At 45.5% G+C, this 19,458-nt stretch overlaps 1 protein-coding gene across 1 annotated transcript in view; it reads left to right on the plus strand.

Annotated features, from left to right (window-relative positions):
* Positions 1-392: 392 nt before the first annotated feature.
* The window catches only part of trabd2b (TraB domain containing 2B), a 133,915-nt gene continuing 114,849 nt past the window's right edge, over positions 393-19,458 (plus strand). Inside the window, 2 exon segments of the mRNA XM_083766442.1 lie at positions 393-875; positions 4,403-4,972. Of these exon segments, the coding sequence (XP_083622568.1) occupies positions 765-875; positions 4,403-4,972 (681 nt within the window). The 5' untranslated portion in view covers positions 393-764.

Below are 19,458 nucleotides of genomic sequence, written 5' to 3' on the forward strand. Positions count from 1 at the left end.
TGCAGTGATGGTCAAACAGGCTCTGACAGAGATGAATGTGATCCTACAGAGGAGGAAACAGATGACAACGTGTTAAATGTTACTAATCTCAGTCGTTGGCTCTGTTTAAACATCCGCTGCCAGCGTTGTGCGTGCCATGCCACCTGCCTTAAAGTGTACAGGAACTGAACTGCTCTTAATAGTGACACTTTTGGTTTAGGACCCCCCATAATGTTTTTAAATTGCACTCACGCAATCGTGCGATCATCATCCTCTCTCTCTCTCTCTCTCCCTCGCAACCTGCGCTCCCCTCCTCTTAAAATAAGCAGGAGTGGGTGGGGGGGTAGGGGGGGGGGGGAGACATTCAAAGCGTTCCACCTCCTCCTACTCCAGTCAACAAGCTTCAGCTTTGAGTGGAGCGCACCGCGGAAACCTTCCCAAACACACAGGCTGAAGTCCTGCAGCCCGCGACAGGACAGGACAGGACAACAGCGACCGAAAAAAAGAAACAAGACAAGAAAAAGTTACACTAAACTCTACCCGGGAACCGTAAATAACTTCTGGAATGGCGGAGTGGCGGAATGGTGCTCCGGTCGGACACCACATGTGAGCCGCGAGTGTCGCCGCCGGTAACTTTTTGTAACGTAGCCTACATTATAAAGTCGACGGTCAACTCAAAAGCCAAAAGGGCCGGTTGGGAAGAGAGAGAGAGAGGGGATATAAGTCGGAGTGTTACGGACAGACTGTAATAAGTGTCACCTCAGCTCATCCTGTTGTGAGTGACGATGCAGGTCTCTAATGTGCCGGGAGTTGCCTGGTTCGTGGTGAGCGCTCTCCTGCACGCGGTGGCACCCCAGGGCGCAGGCAGACCCAGGCAGTGTGACCTCCCCAAATCGGTGAGTCGACACTTATCACTCATTCACTTGTGACTCACTTGCCCATATTTATTTGCAGCTATATAGTTGTAGCCTGGCTAATAAGCCAGACTAATATCACACAATATTTTTTTTTGCCAACGGCTGATTCAGTCTGGCTTATTAGCCAGGCTAATATAGTTGTAGGTTTAGGTTGTAGGAAAGCTGTCGCCTTTCTATGATGTCCTAGCCGTAGGCCTACGTCATTTAATACTTCGCCTATGATCACACCAACTGTTTCAAACTTGACAAGTTTTTTTCTTTTCTTTTCTTTTCTTTTATGTTTATTGTCATTCGGTGTTTAAGTGAACTTAAGGATAGGCTCAAGTGAAAGTAACAAAAATGAATGGCTAGACATTTAATTTATTTTGTATTGAAATAATATGCATTGCAAACTATTTAAAATGGTGATGCGAATTGGTCCCATTTTACTATTGGTCCCAATAGTAATTACGCGAATCATAATTTGAGCCTACATAGTGACGCAATTGAATTACTGACAATATCCTAATGATAACCTAATTGTAGGCTATTGTATTTTATAATGGGGCTACTATAGGTTTTAAATCACTTTCAGACTATTCATATATACTTTTTACAGGGCGCACGGTCTCAGTAAAAAGACAAAATATTCAGTCATCAATGTCATCATACGCGTGAACTGGCTCTGAAAACATTTGGGCTAAAAGACTTGGTCCTGACTTTCCAAGAGCGAAGAAAAAATGTGCGCCTTTGGAAATGAAGCCCGGCGTTGCCAAGTGAAACGGGTGCCGTTCGCCAATTCTATGGCTGTTTATGTGACAAAAGAAAGTGGGGGCGAACACCCACGGGTGACTTGACTTCATATGCATTTATTTGGAAAAGTTTCAGTGACCTTTCAGAAGTGATCATGTTTCCGCGAGACGCGGCCTATTAAAGCACTTATCGGGCATATTCGCGGAATCATGGAAGTTATGGAACTGGTTGAATTTACACCGTGAGGGAAGGAGGTGTGGTGGTGCATGTCTGCCTGCCTCACTGCCTGATGGCAGCACAGCACTGTGCTGTTCGGGTTCAATTAATGTGAGTCCTCTTCTAATCTGAGCCAGACCGACTCCCGTCTGTCTGTCTCTCTCAGTGTGAATTTATCATAGATGCAGAGATGAGATGAAGGGGAACTTTAATTAGAATCATGACTGCTGCAGTGCAGACGCTGCGTGCGTCCAGCACGCGCTCTGGCTGGCTGGCTCGACGCACACTCCATCCCATGGCCCCTGTTTCCAAAACGAATGAGTGAAAGGGCCCAACAGCAAGAAAGAGAATCACATGCACGACCTCTGCAACATGTAGGCCTACTATAGGGAAATTAAAATTAGAGCATTAGAAGTTCAATGTGGGTGTCTGCGCACTGGAGATAACTTGGAAGGGTGGGCCATGAGGGAGTCGTTATACAGATCAGAGGCTATTGTTTCACTATAAGGATAATGGAAGTGTTGTCAGAGATCAGCTGGAGGGTTCATGCTTCTTCTGTACATGTGATTTGTAATACGTCAGTGCAGTACTTTCTGCTTTGTGTTAAAAGTAATTACCCCATAAAAAAGGAGCCCCGTGCGCGCGCGTCCCGGTGCAGAGCGCCGCAGAACTATATTATGAAAGCGAGCAGAGCAGCAGAGGTTTGATCTCGTCTGGAATCTATAGGCTTGTAGGTGTTGTAGGTGGGTCTACAACTCTACAATTCGAGTTATATACCGGCGCGCAATGAGTATAGGCTACTTGTGAAATATTCAAACGAGAAACTCGACCGCACTTTCCATATTTAGTTGAATCTTATTTTATGATCATGCCCATGCATGCCTATTATGCTGCCTTTGCAACAAAAAGAAATGTGCTAACTAAAGCGCACCTCTTAACATATGATGTGGACTCTTGTGGCGAGAATGCTCTGTAATGTGATCCAAACCCCTTTCCGTTATTGCAACAGGACCGGCCAAAGTGAAAATTGAGTTAGCGACAAAAGTCATTTTAAACGTTTCAATATTTGCATAGGCAAAATAAGGTTCGACAATTAAATACACCGCCCTATATTTATTTTATTTATTTTTTGCCATGGAAACATTGTGCCAGCAATTATGTTTATTGCAGTTAATTATGATCATAACATAACTCACCACAAAATGGCTTAACTAGCTTTTGGCAGTCATTTGAAAAGCCTTATACATGACAAACTCGGCATTGGCCGCTTGCAGTATAATTGGAACACAACCGAAAGGAAAATTTGATTAAATTTCAGAAGTAAACATTTTGTAAGAATAACATTATTATACAGTAATGGGTTTCATACCAAAAAAGGCTTGATTGCATTATATCTCAGAAGCCAGAATTTCATGTTGTTTATAAACCCTTATTTATTTCCCTCAGTGATTCACAGTCAGCAAAATGGTTGAATAGCTTAATACAGACATCAAAGCATTAATTTCCTGCAGTACCAGCACATGCACAACACATTTACAGTTCACACTGCATGACTGACACTTCAATACTAAACAATATATATAACTGTTCACTTGCCATGATTGTTCATATTTGTTCAACTTCCAGCCAGACATTATTGTGTGTATATAAGTAACCGCAATAAGACGTGCGCATCCTGTAAACTAAACCATAAATCATATAGCAACAATACCATCTTTCAGCACTGGAAAACGGCTGTATAAAAATCAATTTAAACGTGGGCTTATCACCATGGGGTCAGGAGTACGAGGCCCATGGTTTCCTTTAGCGTTGTGACGTTTATGAGCTCCAGTACAGCGTTTTGCACTGCGGCGGCAGCGCCTCCAAATGCTTCCCAGCTCTGCAGAGCGTTTGGCAACAGCATTATGTGCCTCAACAAGACACGGGGGTCTGTTTACAGTCCACGAGGCCTCTATAAACTGCCTGACTTTACCACAGCAGCAGCAACTACACATGCGCGCACACACACACACACACACACACACACACACACACACACACACACACACACACACACACACACACACACACACACACACACACACACACACACACACACACATAGATGCATGCACACACGCACAGCACAGGGCTGTCTTGGTTTCCCTCCTGCGTTCACCCCTCGTTGGCATTTCAATATAGAGCTTGAAGCTCACAAGCCAAGAAAGCAAACTTTATGAAAATGTGCATGTTGCTTTTCTGTTTTTACAGTTACACTTAACCAATTAAGACCTGAGCGAGGCCTTCTAAACCAGTATTCTCAAACTTTTTTATATAATTCAACACTTTTTTTAAATGTCCAAATAGCAGATGTTCAAGCTCGCAGTTGCAGCGCGGCACGAAGTAATGCACTGTGAGCGTATCGGATCTGCTATTTTAGGAATATAGCCAACACCCCAAAAAATCTAAAATGACACGGATGCTTGCAGTTTCAATGGGTTAAGAACATAAGACAATAGTTTGCGTGTCTCAGATTTCTCTCGTCAAATGTGTTCTTCTGATGTCCCCCCACCCCACAGCAAAGTGACATGAACTCCTTCCTGTGGACGGTGAAGCGCGCGCCCCCCCACCCTCCGTCCTACCTGTTCGGGACCATCCACGTGCCGTACACCCGCGTGTGGGACTTCATCCCCGACGGCTCCAAGCGGGCCTTCCGCGACAGCCCCAACGTCTTCTTCGAGCTGGACCTGACGGACCCGCTGACCATCTCCAAGCTGACCAACTGCCAGCTGCTGCCCCACGGCGAGAACCTGCAGACGCTGCTGCCCCGGGAGCTGTACCGCCGCCTCAAGCGCCACCTGGACTACGTCAAGCACATGATGCCCTACTGGATGACGCCCGACCAGCGGGGCCGCGGCCTCTACGCCGACTACCTGTTCAACGCCATCGCGGGCAACTGGGAGCGGAAGAGGCCCGTGTGGGTGATGCTGATGGTCAACTCGCTGACGGAGTGGGACGTGCGGTCCCGCGGGACGCCGGTGCTGGACCTCTTCCTGGCCCAGGAGGCGGAGAGGATGAGGAAGAGGACGGGCGCCGTGGAGCGCGTGGAGGAGCAGTGTCACCCGCTCAACGGACTCAACTTCTCCCAGGTGAGGCCATGAGAGAGAGGAATGCATGGTTTTTTGAGTGGTGCAACCACTCCAAAGAACAGCAATGTCCGTGTTAACCTATGTGATTTTGTGTGTGGCTATGTGTGTGTGACAATGAGTACCAGTAGGGGCAAAAGTGGCGCTGTTGTGCCAGAAACAGAGAGAGAGAGATAGTGTTACACTGTTGCCTATAGTGCTAATTACAGAGAGAGAGAGGCAGGGGGAGAGGGGAGTTGCACCACTCAGTTCACACAGGTGTCAGTTTATAGGAATCAGTATCAGTATGGTCCTGGGACAAACGCTGTCCTTGTGGGTACCAAGCCCAGCTTGGCTAATTCATGCTTTGTTGCATCATTTTGAGCAAATGTTGCTTGGCACTTTTCTCAGTTTGAAAAAGTGTGTGTGTGTGTGTGTGTGTGTGTGTGTGTGTGTGTGTGTGTGTGTGTGTGTGTGTGCACGCACACGCGTGCGTGCGTGCGTGCGTGCGTGCGTGCGTGCGTGTGTGCGTGCGTGCGTGTGTGCGTGCGTTTTCAAGGCGAGTATGATTTCATCTCAAAGCAGGGGTACCCAACCAAGTTAAGTGTTTTCTGGGAATCAATGTACAGTACTGAATGAAAAAGAAACTTATTCTGCAGTGAGAAAGACTCAGTATTTGAATAGGGCCCCAACACGGTCTACCTGGCAAATACAACTGTAAAGGATAGCTGTGTGTTTTAGAGCAATGGCCATTCAGCAACGGTCTTTGAAAGGAGCTGTTGGATTGGAATGTGGTAAAAGACAATGGAAGGACACGGAAAAGCGTAAGTGTCATTGAAAGCTGTCAACTGGAGACGACTGTATGGTTATGGATGTTCCTCTCCCTTCACAACATACAAACGCACACAACAGCTGAGTCTGCGTTGGAGACACTGGCTGAGCAATGCACACATTTGCACGGCAAAAAACCCAGGGTTAATTTAAAGCTGAATGCCGTTTCATGTCCTCCCCGCCCGGTATGTGAACCCAAGTCTCCTGCGTGACGGAATCCTTGCGAGGTCAGGGGAGACAGTGCGCTTATGAGCTTCAGGTAGTAATTCGTTGAACACCGTTGACTTTGAGAGAGTACAAATGTAACCGGTAAGGTAAGGGTCCTTTTCGTATAGTAGTATAGTATTTATACCTCTCTGAGTGACATATGGATAAATGAGTATTTGACTGCGTAGAAGGTGAGAAGTGTGGAGAGCTCTCTTTCATGAGTGCAGACAGCGTGTCTGGCCTCCTGCTCACTGCGACCCTGCTCTGTAACCAGAGGATGAAAGATGAGCAAAATAACATAATTGCTTGATGAGCGAAACATGGGCAGTGTATCCGTGTTTCATTACGGCTGTTATGGTGTGAGCTGAGGATGAAGAGAGTATTTAGACGTCTATTTAAAGGACGGCCCCGAATTGGAGGTCTCCTAGTTGAAGTCTTGTTTTTCCTCCGTGTGGGAGGTCTCGGTATGTTTGTGATGAGCTTTGACAGGACCAAGGAGATTTTGTCTTCTCATTTATGCTGTAATAATTATGACCTCTGACACGTGCAGATGAAGGACATCATGCTTGTTTGTGTGTGTGGGTCGGTGTGTTCGGGTCGGTGTGTTCTCTGTGTGCTCGCCCACACACCCGCCCCATGCACACATGGACAACCACATACATATGCCTGACATGTTTGCCACGCACAACTGTATATTTATTAGCAACATGCGTCGCAAAGCCGCGCAATTCGCACATTAGCAGCGTGGTGCAACATAAGCCGTAAGGGAGGTTCCTGGGTCTCCATGCGACGGGCCGAGGGGCTCCTGCGTGGGCTAATTTGAGAGGCGACGGGGGCTCACACAAGCTCTCCTCTTTCATCAGGACCTCTTAAGTACGCCGCCAAAGCCGCACAGCACGCGCACGTCCTGCATATGCCTAAATCCATGAGGGTTCATTTAACTTATACGGGTCCATTCTTACACTCCAGTCCAGAGTTAACCACTTAAACCTGATAATATTTGTTGACTGGGGTCCCCCAGGGCTCTATACTAGATCCGCTCCCTTTCCCCCCTGTACTCCAAATCTCTTTGCCGAAAATAAACGATCTACAGCTAATTTAGCTGAATGTTTTCTGCAGAATATAGGGCTAGGGTTCAAGTGTTTAAATCAGTACATCACGTTTTACTGCTTTGAGCTTCATTGCCCCTAGAAATAATCTCTGAGAGGCATGCTGTGCTTCTACGTAGTGCATGTGATAAGTGTTAAAGCTATTCAAAGCCCTTGCTTTGTAAGGGACGCTAGCCCCTCCTATGCCCAGCTTTGTCTGTTTGTGTGTACCCCATACATTTATGATTTTTTTTTTTTTTTTAAGATATTTTTTTGCGGCTTACGCCTTTTATTGATTTTTGAAGGGACAGACAGTAGGCTGACAGGAAACGGGAGAGAGATGGGGGGATGACATGCAGTAAAGGCCGTGTCGGGTCCGGGAGTCGAACCCGCGGCACACTGCGACTGGATTACCAGTCCGGTGCCCAGACCGTTACGCTACGGCCTGGGCCACATTTATGATTATTTACGATTATTTGATTGGTGTGATTTTCTTTCTATCTCTGTACGCTATTGTGTGCTCTAGACAAGCATGTCATAGATGAAGACAAGAAATCTAAGACATAATGTCTTTGGATTAAAAAAAAATAAACATTTTCAAAGTTTCCTAATATGATCTGTATTAAGAGTGTCAGTTCAGAGCCGCTACCCTTAATAACAACACTGCTTTAAATTACAGTGTTAAACGGTTGAGTTACTGTACCGTATCCAGCAAACACAAACGTTTCTGCTTCCCTAAGAGCCTCAGTTAGACTCCAACTAGTGCCGTGATGGGATCACCAGCTTTGGTTCCTCTGAGGAGATCCAGGGTACAGAGGGCTGATTTCACAAGGATGACGAAGTCGCTCCTGAGAATATAAGACAGGTGTACTGTATGTATGTCCAAAAATAGTTATTATTGTAATAATGAATAAATATGCCCCTGCAGAGTGCGAGGACCCATTGCACTTCCGAGCATGTATTAAACCTTCCAGCCGCCCACCTCATTTCCAGACCTGTATGAGAACAATTCCGAGTCGAAATGAAACTGACATGGAAACCATTATTCTCAATTATTATAATTTGCGATATAATCTGAACACCACGGTTGATTGTAGCCCTCTACACTTGATTGGAACGGCGATGAGGTCAGAGAGAACGGATTGTATTGGTCCAAAAAGAAAGAAGAGAGAAATGAGAGAGGAAGAGAGAGAGAAGAGTGACATGGGGATAGGACGAGTGTGAGGAAGCAGGAGAGGAAGACGGCAGAGAAGGAGAGGAGAGAAGGAAACAGGGGGAGAGTGATGTGCGTCATGTCTGCACTAACTCTAATCTGAAATATGAACCAAGGCTTCTCCGTGAGATCTAAGTTTGGGAGCGGGTCCAAACCCTGCCGGCCTCCACATAATATTTGTTCCCAATAAAAGTAGCTGCTCACAATATCCTGTAACTTTTCTGCTCCGGCGTCGCCAAAGGGCTCTCAGAAATATGAACGCTGGTGATTCATCATCTGCCACAGCAGGATTTCTTTTTTCCCCGCTTTCATAGGCACCTGGTCGCAGCGTTGCCAGCAACACAGGGCTGTGCAGAACAGGGTCTGGGCCCGCCTGGGCCCAGGGCATGGGCAAGTCCAGCTCCCCTGCTCTGTGTGAACATCTGGCATCATGAGGTCAACCATCACCCAGGTCCTGTGACCTCACAGGAAGTCCTTTTTGGATGAGTGGCCGTACAGTAGATAAACAGTCCCTCCTGGGTAGGGAGGAGGAGGCATGTATTAGTGCATGGATGTTGTGGGTTTGGAGATGTCAGTTGTGGTGAGGTGCATGTGTGGGTGGGTGAGAGCATGAGGGAGGGAGAGCGAGAGAGAAACAGAAAGAACCCGAGGGAGACGGAGAAAGGGAAAGAGTGATCAACTAGGTGTGCCAGGCCTGGAGTGGTTGGCAGTGAGCCTGACAGACAGGGCTCTCCTTTAAACTTATAGGAGCGCATGGAACTCTGCGCGAGAGGCAGTGAAACATTAGGGGACGGGGGGAAACAAAGGCATGCCGGGGTGCATGGTTCTTCTCCAGCTCCGTGGAGGCCGATGGAGGTCGACAGCTGGGCGTGCCGGCCAGTACCAAAACACTCTCTGCCGGCACGCTATGAGTGGCGCGGTGGGAAGGCCGGCTGAGGCCAGGCCGGCTAAAAGGGTGCAAGCTGCACAAGCGCTGCTCTGCGAAGCCATAACACCGACCATACTTCCTTTCCCCTGAAGTCATTGTATGATCCCGATGCCTGTACTGTATGTTCTTTCCTCCCATCCATCCCTGATATGTTTTCTCTCATCTAAACGCAACACTCATTATATACAGTTCATCTTCAAAGTGGGTATTGCCGTTGCTGAGTGCGTCAGCTATTTTAACCACTTAGGCCTGATTTATACTTACAGTATGCTGAGTTTGTAGATTTGCTATATATAAAAAATGTTTTTGGAAAAATGTAAAATGTCAAATGACCTGCCCAAAATAGGGACGCCATGTTGGAAGTGGATTTAAACTGTGCTCAGTGGACATTTAGCATTGGAGTTCATTTTAAAGTTTTTATTGAGCATAGAAGAGGGGTATGGACAGGAAAAAATGCAGTACATATGTTATGCTTCTTTTTCTATTTTTACATACAGATACATAGACAGAGAACAGACAGGAAACAGGACAGTTCTGATACTACATGGACAGAGTTGTTTTTGAGTTGGTTTGAGTGGTCACAAAACTGAAACTGAAACAAAACAAAAATTAGACTAAACAAAACAAAAAAAACCTCCCACTTGGAACTTTGACACCTTTTTCTTTCACTGCATACGTTTTTTTTGTTTTTGTTTTAATAGAATAAATAGTGGTAATAGCCAGCAAGGATTTCATGGGCATAAGAGAAGAGAAAAGAGGAGAGATATGAGAAGTAGAAAAGAGAGAGAGATAGACGGAAGTATAAGGAGTGGGGTTGGTGTGCGGAGTAGGAGGGGAACATCATGGTTTATAACCATTGGTCTATGGGGTGTTCAGCAGACTTGAGAGGTTCTTGAGATAGGTTATTGTCGGACCCCAGGAGGAGGTGAATCCTCCTGGAGAGCAACGTAGATCGAATTAAATTTTTTCGAGATTCAGGAATGACATGGTATCTTTCAGCCAATGGTCTGGTTTAGAGATTTCCAGTCTAGGAGGATTCTCCTTCGAGCGAGTAATGATAGAAAGGCTATACAGTTATGAACCTTTTTGTTACACTTAATATTTTTTGGAAGTACACCAAAGATTGCCACTTCAGGACAGGGGAGTAAGGATATACATATATAGCATTGGAGTTCAGACGTGAAACAGACCTTCCAAGTGCAATGCCCCGGCCAGCATGCTTCTCTCATTCCCAGTGCATAAACACCCCTATTTATTTACCCTGGGTTCGCATTGCAGTCGGGGCCGCAGCGGCCCACGCCGGGGAGAGATGACATCATATCGGCGGTGGCGCCCGTCTCTTAGGCAGGGGGCAGGGGTCGCGGTGGGAGGTGACTGTGGGACCGAGGGCAGCGGAGCGGTGAGGAGACTGGCAGTCTGTGGCAGTCGGACGGGGTCAGCCTGGGCACTGCTGAGCAAGGCAGGGAGTAGCCAATCGGTTATTGGAGCAGAGAGGGGGCCAAGCTCAGCCCCAGCCAGCCAGCCAGCCAGCCAGCCAGCCAGCCCCGGGCTGAGTTACTATCACAACGGGCCTGTTTTCACTGTGCTGTGATCTGTGGAGAGAGAGGCAGAGAGAAAGGGGTGGGGGGGGGGGGGGGGGGGAGCGTGCAACAGACAGACTGTGTGTGTACGTTTAGTTTAGTTTATTAAGGTTCCCTATTAGTCTACACCGTAGTGGAGACTATTCCTCTTGGGGTCCAGGCAAAAACTATACAAATCATAAAATGCAGTGCAGCATGATCAATGTTGGTGAACAAACACACAGACCTAGAGAACAAAAGTGTGTGAGTGCGAGAGAGAGAGAGAGAGAGAGAGAGAGAGAGAGGTGTGTGTGTGTGTGTGTGTGTGTGTGTGTGTGTGTGTGTGTGTGTGCGTGTGTGTGTGTGTGGGGGGGGGGGGGTCTCTGTCTCTCTGTCATGCCCCGGTATTGGGTCCTGTTTCGGTCTGCTCCGCAGGAGGCCACACTGTGACCTCCTCCTGGCGAGGAGGTGCCCCGCACGCAGTGCTCCAGCCACGGGGGGCTCAGTGACAGAGCTCCAGCCATGGCGGGCTCAGTGACAGTCTGGCATGTCTATTTCAATCAGGCCGGCGTATACCCTGTAGTGAAGATGTGGAGCTGTGGTTTTCTGCCGCGCTGACACGCCGTAGAGCCGGCTCACACATGCTGTGGGCACAGTGTGGAGTTTGGATTATTCATGGCCTGGAGTGGGACTCCAGGCCATGCGGCTAAAATATCATATCACAGTGCCTCTTTTTTTTAAAGAACAAATATACCGTGTGATGGTATGTAGTTCACCAATACAATGAAAGTTTATGAGAAGCACATGGCTCTTCAATGAATGATGAACTGGCATTATTCAGGGCCAGGAGAACAAACCACACAGTTAAAATCAATTCATATCAAGAGTATTGTCTAAGTATAAGTCTAGTTTTCCCCAATAAAAAAATATGATACTTTTATAAGAAATATTTACTATTGCGAGTGCGGAGGAGTCTTATGTCAGATTTGGCCCTTGACTACTGGCTTATAGCTTATATGGTTCAAATAGCAGTATGTTGTTTTTATTTGTTTTCCCTAAGATTATTTTTTTGGCATTTCTGCTTCATTTCGATAGCACAGAGACACAGGAAAGAGAGAGGATGACATGCAGTAAAGAGTCTTGGGTTGTCTTCAAACCAGGGTCAGCTGTGGGAAGGACTGTAGCGTTATTTATGCGGTATGCACTCTTACTGTGTGATCCACCAGGATGCCTCGTATGGAGTTATTACCCCCACCAGGAATAGGGCTGGTGGGGAATGAATTATGGAATGACCATCGACTATTATCTCTCAAATAATTGCGATTTAATGGTGTTTCTGTTAGAACATGAACATTATGAATAGAAATGTTTTTCTGTTTCTGTTTGGCTTTGCAGGCTTTGTGAACAAATGTTATTATTATTATTAAATAACTTGAATAAAATAATAGACGTTAGTAGTGGAAATAACTGCTGTAAGCTCAAAACGTGTCGCATTGTAAATGATTATGACGATTATGCAACACATTATCTGAAATTATTGCAATTATGTCAAATAATTTTGATTACCGGTATCTCAAATCTAATCAGGCTATTATGTAATAATTGTTACAGGCCTAACAATAAATAAATATATACAGTGTAATGGTGTTTTAGTGTTTTAGATAAATAAAAATGACATGGTACAAAGAAATTGTACACAGGGTTTAGAGTAGATTTGCTTTTCTCTTTATAGACTTGAAAAGAAACATGTTGTCTAATAATTACGGTATACAACGTTGTTGTCCATAAATCATATTGAAGACATGAATACACAGTAAATATCCTTAGTTTATCCACTTGTAACTCAAATGTAGCCTTTTTAGTACAGGCATTATATGGGAAAAAAGGGGTCAACCTCCAACTAATTGCAAAAAAAACAAACTCAGCTGATTTTGTATCTTACATATGTCCTGAATAACATACAAAAAGTCCCCTGAAATTGTCTGAGGGGAAAGTGTTGAAAATGACCTGTACAGTATGGCCACCATAGACATCCAATATAAGGCAAATAATTTCAAAATGTCCTTTTGCTTTAAGTAGCATGTGACATGTCAAACTAGGGTGTTTTCACGATGCTGAGTCCATTCCAAGCATTAGTTTTGCATAAAAACACTCCTTGGGCTAATAACGGTCATAGCCGTCATCACAAATGTGATGAGGTCAGCACATTTGGGCAAGTGGCTATGGCCGGTATTAGCCCAAGGACTGTTTTTATGCAAAACTAATGCTTGGAATGGACTCAGCATCGTGAAAACACCCTAGTTTGACATGTCACATGCTACTTAAAGCAAAAGGAAATCTTGAAATTATTTGCCTTATATTGGATGTCTATGGTGGCCATACTGTACAGGTCATTTTCAACCCTTTCCCCTCAGACAATTTCAGGGGACTTTTTGTATGTTATTCAGGACATATGTAAGATACAAAATCAGCTGAGTTTGTTTTTTTTGCAATTAGTTTGAGGTCAAATTACATTATTACTGGACTATTTGTACACTCCCAGATGTACTGTGCACTTTCCATTTCATTAAACACAATGATACTGACAGGTTGAAAGTTAGAGGACAGTGTGTTTTGAATGGCTCCGTACCAGCCGACATACATTACACTGTGGTATAGTGTCTCTGTCCCGAGCAGGAGCGGATAGTTCAGGAGTTCTGCAGCAACAAACGAGCACTGGTTATATATACGGTCATATATGGTATGTGGTGAATATGAATATGATCTAGCCTGGGCTGGAGTGGAGACACACAAAGCACAGCGATGGTCTCCTCTGGTCACGTGACGTCACGCTTTCTGAGAGCAGAATATGGTCGCTGTCAATAGAAACCTTGTATGTCAGAAAACCAGGAGAAAGAAATAAAGAGGACCTGTGTTCTAATGGATCCATTGGAGATATCATTTAGTCATTTTTTAAATGCTTCTCATCATTCGTTAGGTTGTTTCGGGCATCTGGTTAGGATGCCTCTCGAGTGTCTCCCTAGAGAGGTCCTTGATGCACGTCCCGCTGGAAGAAAACCCGGGGCCAGACCAAGGATGAGTTTGAGGGTTTATATCTCTGATATCTGCCGGGACCGCCTCGGGGTCCCAGAGAATGAAGTTACTAATGTTGCTTTAGAGGGAAGTCTGGAGCAACCCAACCTTACGGATAGGATGGATGGATGGATCATTCGTAAAAATATATATATATTTATAAAACCTTTAGATAGAGTTAAATCGAAAATAGTCATTTTACAAGCTGTTTTGTGAGCTTGTAGATCTGCAATTTTTGCTACTTTTGTGCGGCAAAGTCGGGCAATAATTAAAGGACAACTTTAGTTTTTTTCAACCAAGGTTCATGTTTTAGGTTATTATTAGAGAAAGTAAAAGATATGTGTTATTTTTTTTTCATTTGCTGCTTTCTTTCGTTTTAGGGATTTTAGCTGTTTTTGACAGGGGGGCGGGGGCATTCGAGCATGGGGCTAAATATGTATTTTTTTACAAAATATTATGGCGATTTATTTTTTTATTATTTACTATAGTCCTACTAGACCCCAAGAAATTACACCTGGCCACAAAAGATCACGGGATCTACTGAACGTGTCAAACTGCATATTGAGTCTATGACACAGTGTTGCTTCCCCCCAGTAGGCCTCCTTTACATTCAGTAGATCCTGTGATCTTCTGTGGCCAGAAGTAATTTCTTGGGGTCTAGTAGGACTATAGTAAATAATAAAAAAAGAAATCGCCATAATATTTTGTAAAAAAATACATATTTAGCCCCATGCTCGAATGCCCCCGCCCCCCTGTCAAAAACAGCTAAAATCCCTAAAACGAAAGAAAGCAGCAAATGAAAAACAATTAACACTCATCTTTTACTTTCTCTAATAATAACCTAAAACATGAACCTTGGTTGAAAAAAACTAAAGTTGTCCTTTAACAGAGAAACAAGAGTTGAAATATGAAGATACAGGCTTTCTGCCCAACAGCAACGATATGGATCTCTCTTGTGTAGTATCGTAATATCATGACACTTCGCGATGTGCGTTCTTTTTCGACCGCGCTCCCGTTAATAAAGCGTTTTTTTCCCCCCTCCCTCCTCTTTTACGAAATAGGAGGAATTAATTATGTAACATCCGACTGTACCCCTATAGTCAAATATTTACATTCCATGGCGGGTGTGTGCGACTGGGGTTCGGAGTGCTCTCTGGCCGCAGAGAAGCTGAGTGATGGAAAAAGCAGTAATGTCTGTTCGCTCCGCTCGTCTCTCTCTCTCTCTGCTCCTCTCGCGCAGTGTTTCCCCAAACAGTGGGTCGGGAACCCAGTTGACCCAATATAGAGAATACCAGTGGGTGTAGCTTTCTGGTTCCACTGAAAAGTCAGCCATTCATTTTTCCCATAGAGATTTACAAAATTACTTTTAAGCCTATAAAGAAACAAAGCCATCCAGGATCCTGGTGAGTCGTGTTTTTTTTAAATGATTGTACTGTACTGTAATATATCATATAATTCAATATTCAATATTTTCTTTCACAGAATCAATGGTTTTATGGTCATGATTCACCAGGATGAATGAACTCTATGGAATGAGAGTTTTCAGTGGGTCCAGAAAATACTGTATATGTTCTATAGCCAATCTACAAGCTCACGCACATTGTGAGCATGTACGGTACGTAGATCTGCTATTTACGCTAATTCCGCGCAACTCTCTTGCACGACAAAGTATATTCAATTCATTTGTGGAAAAAACTTAAAGATGTGAAATATGGAGATATAAGGTTTCTCCGCGACAGCTACAGTATGACTTGGAGCTCTCCGTTCTCCCTGTCTCCCCCTCTGTCTTCCCCAATGACATGTCCTCAGGCTCTGCTTGTCCCATCGCTAACCTGCTGCTCGTCTGTGCACACACACACACACACACACACACACACACACACACACACAGAGTGGAAAAAGAGGCGGAACAGGGCAGGAGAACAGCGGAGGGAGGAGATTACCCTTTAAAGTGCAGTGGCGACACGCATCCTCCCATTAAGCGTGCGTGACATCAGAGGGCGGGCGCTGCACACATGCAGGGCTATAATTACCTATGCGCAAATATGTGGAAAACTGCGAGGCAACACGTATCAGGGGCCCCCGATCTCCAGCAGGCCCCCGTCGGCAGGCAGACGGCAGTCCCACTGCTGCACTAATGACTTAATAGGCCCTCCTTAATGACCAAATAGCCCGCTGCCATCCAGAAGCACTTAGGCAATTATGCACTGGCCAGAGCACCACAGGCTGCTGAGAGCAACGCACGGAGGCAGCGACACGGACTCTGAGCCAGAGAGAGACAGAGAGAGGGAGGGAGGGAGGGAGGGACACTTTATAGACTCCAGAAGTAAATTAGTCAGTTTGCCTGGCACTCTGCTCGTGTTTTGGTGTCATTAAATGGTGTGTAAGACGTCGTTCTGTTGATTGATGCCCCCTGTTACCTGACAGTGAACCCGGGCTGGAACCATAATGTGCCGCGCGGTTGCTCCATCTGCCAACGTGAATCCGGTGTGCTAATTAATCTCTCAAGAGTTTGTAACTCTGGCGAATGCACAAATGGGAACCAAGCGGACCGGGCATGGGGTTCGAATGGTTCCCATTTGTGCATTCTCAAGAGTGCGGTACAGTCGGGTTAACAGTTGCTCAACCCGCTAAAAATGTGAATCTCCAGTGTTGGTTTAGTTATTTCTAAGCCAGACACTGCAAAAGAAAAATATAAAGTACACACATCGCTTCGTTTGTATGTTTTTGACTTTTCTTTTTTACAGTGTGGTGAGTGACTCCACCACATAAGTCACTGCAGTCGCAGAGCGCTGCGTAGAAAGCGAACATGCACGAGGCTAGGCTGGAGTGTTATAGCTGGTGCCAGCTCTGTCCCTCCTCCACATTTCCTCTCTTTAGTGGACGCACGGTGCCCAGCGTTCCGTTGTCCCTGTAGTCACGCTGACTAGTGTGCACAGAGCGCTTTGACGCCGTATCAATCATCCACCTGTGTGCCCGCTCTGTCCCTGCACTCCTTATTCCTTCTCAGAGGAAGGCAGTACTTACACGCAGGCAGTATACATGCACGCACGCACACACACACACACACACACACACGCACACGCACGCATGCACACGTGCACTGACAGACACGGGTCTGCAGGTAGATTCCAGGAAGGGTGAGGTTAACTCCAGGCTGTGTAGGCCCAGGCCAGAGGCTGATTGATCACAGACAGGAATGTGACCGGCTGATTTCCTTACAAAGCCACTCTGGCCCCTCATGGAATTCATGTCTGTTGCCATGTCATGATGATTTAACCTCTACTTAAGCAGGTCAGTCCCGTTCAGATGAAGGATCCCCTTACAGAGAGAGAGAGAGAGAGGTTCCCCACACTCTGCTCTGTGACTTAATGTCCTTACAGAGAGAGAGGCTCCTCACACTCTGCTCTGTGACTTAATGTCCTTACAGAGAGAGAGGCTCCTCACACTCTGCTCTGTGACTTAATGTCCTTACAGAGAGAGAGAGGCTCCTCACACTCTGCTCTGTGACTTAATGTCCTTACAGAGAGAGAGGCTCCTCACACTCTGCTCTGTGACTTAATGTCCTTACAGAGAGAGAGGCTCCTCACACTCTGCTCTGTGACTTAATGTCCTTACAGAGAGAGAGAGAGAGAGAGGCTCCTCACACTCTGCTCTGTGACTTAATGTCCTTACAGAGAGAGAGAGAGAGGCTCCTCACACTCTGCTCTGTGACTTAATGTGCTTACAGAGAGAGAGAGGCTCCTCACACTCTGCTCTGTGACTTAATGTGCTTACAGAGAGAGAGAGGCTCCTCACACTCTGCTCTGTGACTTAATGTCCTTACAGAGAGAGAGGCTCCTCACACTCTGCTCTGTGACTTAATGTCCTTACAGAGAGAGAGAGAGAGGCTCCTCACACTCTGCTCTGTGACTTAATGTCCTTACAGAGAGAGAGAGAGAGAGAGGCTCCTCACACTCTGCTCTGTGACTTATCCATGTTTCCCTAAATCTGTATGTTCTTTGTGTTCTCATCCCGTACGTGGGGCTGGCCAGGGAATATTTTGATATTTAAGAAATAATGTAATCGTTTGCAAATAGTTTGCAAATCTACAATTCATGCTATATTTTAATTGGCTTTTTTTTAAGTAAGTAACTTTTGAAGTGAAAGAGAAAGTGGTGATGTGTGTCTGGGTTTTATACATATTGAACCAATGAAAAGTATTAACAAGAGCTTGTGACTAAATAATAACTACATTGAATCCACTGGAATGCACTCTTAGGTTCCTTTTCCATGGTCTGGGACATACAGTACAGTATACCCATCAGCGCCGATATGCATCAGATTATGCACAGACCATATACAGGATGCAGCCCACGGTGACTTTGTACACTCTCAAGAGTTAAAGTAACACTCTGGGTTTTACTGTGTGGGAAGTGGGAAAACCCGCCATAGTTCCCTGTTCGTGGATTCCCATCAAAACCCAAGTATTTTTAGATTGTACGTAAGGAAGTATAAACATCTATTTTGGCTTCTCCTTAGCTTGTCACGATCCGTGCCAAGCAGCAGACGTTCCCATATGTGGATCTGCTGTCAACAGGCTGCAAAATGATAAGAATTAATAACCGTCCTGTAGCATGCTAGTGGGAGATAGACGTGGACTTGTGCTGTAGCATTGCTAGCACTAAGTTACAGTATAGCTGCCAGTGGTGGATACAGCACCAGTGCTTGAGTCAATTTACAATTTACAATTTAGGCATTTAGCAGACGCTCTTAATCCAGAGCGATTTACAATAATCAGGAACAAAAGCATGGGAATACATCACAAAAGCATTTATCATAAAACATGCAAGTGGAGTCAAAAGTAATTTAGTGGAGTTAATGCAAAAAGTATATAGAAATACAAATACTCAAGTACAGACAGTCAAAAATGTGCAGTACTCAAGTAAACGTACTTAGCTACTGTACAGCACTGGCTTCACCCTGCTTGTATGCCAGAGACGAAATGTTTTTATAATGGTCCCCATGGAGTCTACGTCACTGATGTATACTGTACAGCACTGGCTTCATCCAGCATGTATACATACTGTACAGCACTGGCTTCATCCAGCAACCAGCATGTATACACACTGTACAGCAGTGGCTCTCAAGGTGGTCCTTGGGGGGCTTCCAGGTGGTCCCCATGCAGTAAAATGTCTTAATATGGCGTAAGAATCATCTTAACTACTTTATCTATTTGCTATTCAAAAATACAAAAATAACACAAATCTTCTCATCAGTTGTCCAGTGGGTAGTGTGTGTACAGACGTCCAGTGTGTAGTGTGTGTACAGTTGTCCAGTGTGTAGTGTGTGTACAGTTGTCCAGTGTGTAGTGTGTGTACAGTTGTCCAGTGGGAGAACATGGTCAAAACATGGCATGTGACTTTCCATGTAAAACAACCACTGACCTAACATGAGCTCAGCGAACCGGCCTGCCCGTGACATCACCTCACACATTACCAGACCCCTCTCTCTCTCTCTCTCTCTCTCTCTCTCTCTCTCTCTCTCTCTCTCACACACACACACATGCACGCACGCACGCACGCACGCACGCACGCACGCACGCACGCACGCACGCACGCACGAGCAGCACT

The sequence above is a fragment of the Protomyctophum parallelum genome (assembly GCF_964188405.1).
Source record: "Protomyctophum parallelum genome assembly, chromosome: 6".
Taxonomy (NCBI): domain Eukaryota; kingdom Metazoa; phylum Chordata; class Actinopteri; order Myctophiformes; family Myctophidae; genus Protomyctophum; species Protomyctophum parallelum.